Source organism: Myzus persicae, unplaced genomic scaffold (assembly GCF_001856785.1).
Source record: "Myzus persicae strain clone G006 unplaced genomic scaffold, MPER_G0061.0, whole genome shotgun sequence".
Classification (NCBI taxonomy): domain Eukaryota; kingdom Metazoa; phylum Arthropoda; class Insecta; order Hemiptera; family Aphididae; genus Myzus; species Myzus persicae.
The window spans coordinates 311,187-316,036 of record NW_019101557.1 but is presented as its reverse complement, the minus strand read 5'-3'; the positions used below and the strand labels follow the sequence as shown (position 1 = coordinate 316,036).

The 4,850-nt window shown below is 29.4% G+C and overlaps 1 protein-coding gene across 1 annotated transcript in view; it reads right to left on the bottom strand.

Moving 5' to 3' along the window:
• Positions 1-539: 539 nt before the first annotated feature.
• The window catches only part of LOC111029511 (tetraspanin-2A), a 203,349-nt gene continuing 199,038 nt past the window's right edge, over positions 540-4,850 (bottom strand). Inside the window, exon 5 of the mRNA XM_022308525.1 lies at positions 540-822. Within this exon, the coding sequence (XP_022164217.1) occupies positions 748-822 (75 nt within the window). The 3' untranslated portion in view covers positions 540-747. The remainder of the gene's footprint in view (positions 823-4,850) is intronic.

Sequence of the window (4,850 nt, the reverse complement as noted above, 5' to 3'; positions counted from 1 at the left end):
GCTACACGAAGACTTATTGATTTAATAATAATACAATAAATCAGAAAATGTTTATTATATATAGCGCATACAGATCAAATGCATCTTGTATAATAAATCTAATCTAATAATAAAAAAAATTGGTCTGGTTGTTCCGCTATTGCGACGCTGCGCGACACTATTACTTTCTCGTTGAATTGTCATACTGGACTTTTTGCAGTATTTCAATAGATACTTATTGTACAGTCTCGTGTAATTACTAATTTTATATAGCTTGTGTTTTGAAAAAATAAAATGTAAGTAGTTTTATTTGAACGATTTTTTAAAAACTGTTTTCGTCATAATATTATTTATAGGGTTTTTACCTAATCATCATTTGCCTCCTTCGAATGCCTACCATATCAATTCAATTATAAGCGATTAAACACATCGGTAAAGATCGATGTTTGTGTACAATATGATCAACGATGTTTTTGTTTTTTATTAATTACTATGCGCTGCTGATCAAACAAGGAAAAAGGAAATATGTAAGATACCAAAATTGAAAATAATTTAATTTATTTTCGCAAAGACGTAGTATATTATAACTATTTTACACAATAGGTAGTAAAAACATTAATAATATTAGTGATATTAGTAGAAAAATGTGTTGTTTTAAATAATAATAATTTTTTATCGAAATCGCATGATTTCTGTATGTGAAAATAAAAACAGCTAATAAATGTTATTTTACAATGTGGAAAAAGACAACTAATTGACATTTTTTCATCATCGGTTGTAGTTGAATTTTTCTTCCTTTTGCAAAGCCCTCACTAAAATCACGCTAAGAACGGATATGAGCATCTGAAACAAAAACGGGTTTTACAATAATTAGTGAATTGACAAAAAAATAATCAATACTTGGAATTTTTAAAATACTTGAAATTGTTTTCTACATTTTGGTAATTCATATTATTATAACATTGTAGAAAATAAATATTAGTTAGTAATACCCATTTAGTAAAACATTCGTACGCACTCAAGTGCACGCCAAATGTCAATAAATCATAAAATTAATTCAATTAAATCTTTCAATTATAAAACGATTTCTTATAATACTACCTACAATAACATACAATTGTGTATAAATATGACGATAGTTAATTTCAGATGACCGTGGCTCAGTGGTAGACTGGGTGGTATAGTCTTAAAATTTTCCAACCCTAAAGAAACACAAATATTGGATATATAGTATGATAGAACGAGTACAGCGCGATGACGTTAAACGTCGAATATAATTGAATGTTTTAATAATATTTTTTATAAAAACAGATCCTTGGAATAAACGACAAACTGTTTATTTCCGCTCGTGTAACAACTGAGTTAAGTAGAACAGTTAGCCGTCCCGCATATACATTCGTGGAAAAATACAAATGGGAAGATTAAAGGTTCGTTTTATCATATTTAATAACGATTTGTCATAAATGTCTAGGTCACTTAATATGGTACAGCAAACATGGTTATGGTAAACCATAGATCAGATGCAGCAGTCGCAGTGGTGGTAGAGAGGTAGGTACTTAGAGTTTGGTACTAAAATATCAGATTTTATTTTTCAGCTTAAAAGAAGAATTCGATTGGTTTTTCGCCGTTGAATTGTATTATTGATTTTTAATAGCAATGTACGTTTTATACACAATTTTCAAACGTTCATCGAATTCATTAAGAGTCGAATTTTAATCTCATCACTTGCAGGTCACACCAGGTGATGTATCCAAATTATAAAAGTTGAAAAATCGTATTCAATCGAATTCACGTTAACAATGAGTTCAATTTGTATTTTATTCGGTAGTTATTGAGTTCGGTGTGTTTGATCGGTTGTTTTAATATTACCCGTCGGACGTTAAGTAATCACGATAAATCACAAGGCGAGACTATCCGACGAGAAGCATTTCGTAATCAAATAAACCAAATTGTCTTTGCTAATAGTTTCTCAAGCTCAAACCTGCTAAATAATGAGATTTTCTTTTCATTTAGGGGAAAAAAAAATATTTTTGCGCCAGAAATATTGGAATGGCGAGGTAGTGGCGGCAGAGGTGTGTACAGGAAAAATAATTTTAATTATTTAAATTAGCATTGGAGAGAAAAATGGCAGATTTAACTTTTTACCTTCATCTCGTCTCTTGCTTTTTTGTTTCTTTTTATTTCTTATACATGTATTTTTTTTTCGGAGCTTATAGAAATAATATAATATAAAAAGAACGAACGTTATAAATAGCTTTATCTTTAGTTTTTTGTAAATTATGCAAATTTAAGCGAAACGAAATATTTATTTTATGAATTTAGTAATCTTTTTAACTTTTACACCCCCTCCACATCATCATAAGTTTATTATTTTTAATTTATATTCTGTTTATTGTATTTATTTTGTATTAATTTTCATTTTTTTTTTCTATGGTGGAATTTGTTTGTTGTATACGAGAAGAAATAATTTTACAAACTATTTTACAGTTTTTTTTTAACGAATATATAATTCTTATATAGGTACATAAATTCTTAAACTATATAAAACAGTTCAAGAATATCTTATAATGTGATATATATGGTTCAAACCATGTAATCAAAATTGAAATGTGAAAAACGTGAGCAAACCTGTAAGGCTAGGTACCTATATACATATGTAGTTTTAAAATGCAATTTAATTTTAAAATGTTGAAATTGTTTAAATAAAATATTAATTATGTTTTATTTTTTACCAGATATCACCAGGTTTTGATTTAAGATTTTTCAAACAACACAGTACCTACCTATAATACCATAATAAATATAAAAATTATATTGAAAATACTAAAATAAAGATTAATAGCTTGGAATAAGGTAAATCATACCTTCGTCAATAATTTGATAATGTCATAACATCATCGCGTCTCATCGGGATAGTTTTTGCGTATTGTCCAAGTATGTTTTCACAATAAAACAAGATTAAAATATCATCAGCTACTATAGAGTTCTATTATTTTTGTGTGGTCTATTATTAGTTTATGATCAGAAAAAAACGAAATATTCGTGTACGACAATGTTATGTGAAAATGTCATGATCCATTTTATGGATTTCTTTAGTACCCTCCCCTGGTGATAGTGGGCAGAATAAAAAGTAAGCCATGAATTTCAGATGCCCAATGATGACTTAACGGCATCATCAGTGAAATCAAAGTAAAAGAGTAACAAAAAATAAAAAATTGTAAGGTATTATTCTGTTATGTATTTTCCAATACTTATATCAGTATCCAGTACGTATGTACATATTTCACCATACAACACATGACAATGAAATTGAATTTGAACTAAATTCAGTTTACATTTGAAAAGTAAATTTCTTCAATAGTCGATAATTTAGAAAGGGGAGATGTCTTTTAAAATTTATATTGCTTAAAATACAGTAAGTAACTGATTATTTTATTCGAAATACGGTTTTAATGAAAAATAAAAACCTTACACAGGTATAACAAACAGTTATTTACGTCGAAACATTTATAAAAAGTTTAAAACAATGTCTAAGTATATAAAAGAAAACTACATTATATTTAAACATCATATTAATTTAATTACTTTTCTATTTAACGTATATTACTATGTAAGTAATTTGAGTAATTTAAGAGCTTGTAAATATGCTGGAAAAACCTCTGTTAAAATATAATAAATGATGGTTATAGTTTCTGCGATCGACAATTTTACATATATTTTTTTTTTATATTATACACTTTTTATTTAATTATAAAATGAAATTAATTACTATATTTTTAAACTACTAAATACACAACACTAATGCGTGAATATCATTTATAATCGATCGGTGATGTATTAAACAAAATATAAACTAGGTAATATTTACTTTGTATATAATATATCTTTGACATTTAAATTAATATTAACGAAACTGAGAGAATAAAATTAAAAATTATCTCTCGGATAAAAACAAATAGATTATTTCGAATTTGAATAAACTCAAAACGAAATTAAACGCTTTTGCTAATGTATTTTCTAAGGAAAAAAAAACCGTAACAAACAGAAAAAATAAAAATAATAAGGTTATACCGTTTGTATATATATATGTATATTGTGTATAAAATGATTACTAATTTACAAAGGTCTCACGTAGTTCGCGATGAAACGATAACTCGTTAGATTGCCGGCGAAGAGTTGAAAGGTCGGAGTGGTCACAGGAAGAGAGTGCTGTATTTTATGGGGTACCTACCTCGGAAAATTCCCATTAAAAAAAAAAAAAAAAAAACGTAAACATTTCTATGCGAAAATATCTCAATAATATTACGGACGACGGTGTGCCGTGTGCGGCGTATCAAATTTATTCTCCAGCTGCTGCCGCCGCCTCGCCGTTTCTTTAATAACATTAATTTCCTTTCCGACTTTTTAAACATAAATCGTATAAAATGGAGACCCACTACGGTTATCGTAGTCATAAGGATTCGATACGCCAAGGAGTGACTACGGTTGGCGGGGGAGAAGAAAAAAAAACATTTACAGTTGTCGTGATGAAATATTACAGTACACTACTTCGTGTACCTTCGCCACCGGGCTTCACTCCCCCCCCCCTCCCCACAGCCACGTACATCGCCCTTGCCGATACTCTTATAATATTCTATAAAATGGATATTATAGATTACATTATTTTAGTTTGCCGGGTTGATGGGCGCGAAAGGCGCTGCAGGAGTGCACACACAGTGGCGCAATAGTGGTATACCCGGTACGTCTCGTGGTAAGTACCGCGGTAGAAGTGCCGGGTAAAATGAAACACCTAAGTACCTATGTACCTTGTGCGAGTGAGACTTTTTTTATTTAGAGCTATACATTTCGAGGTGCAGTCGATTTCCCCCCCC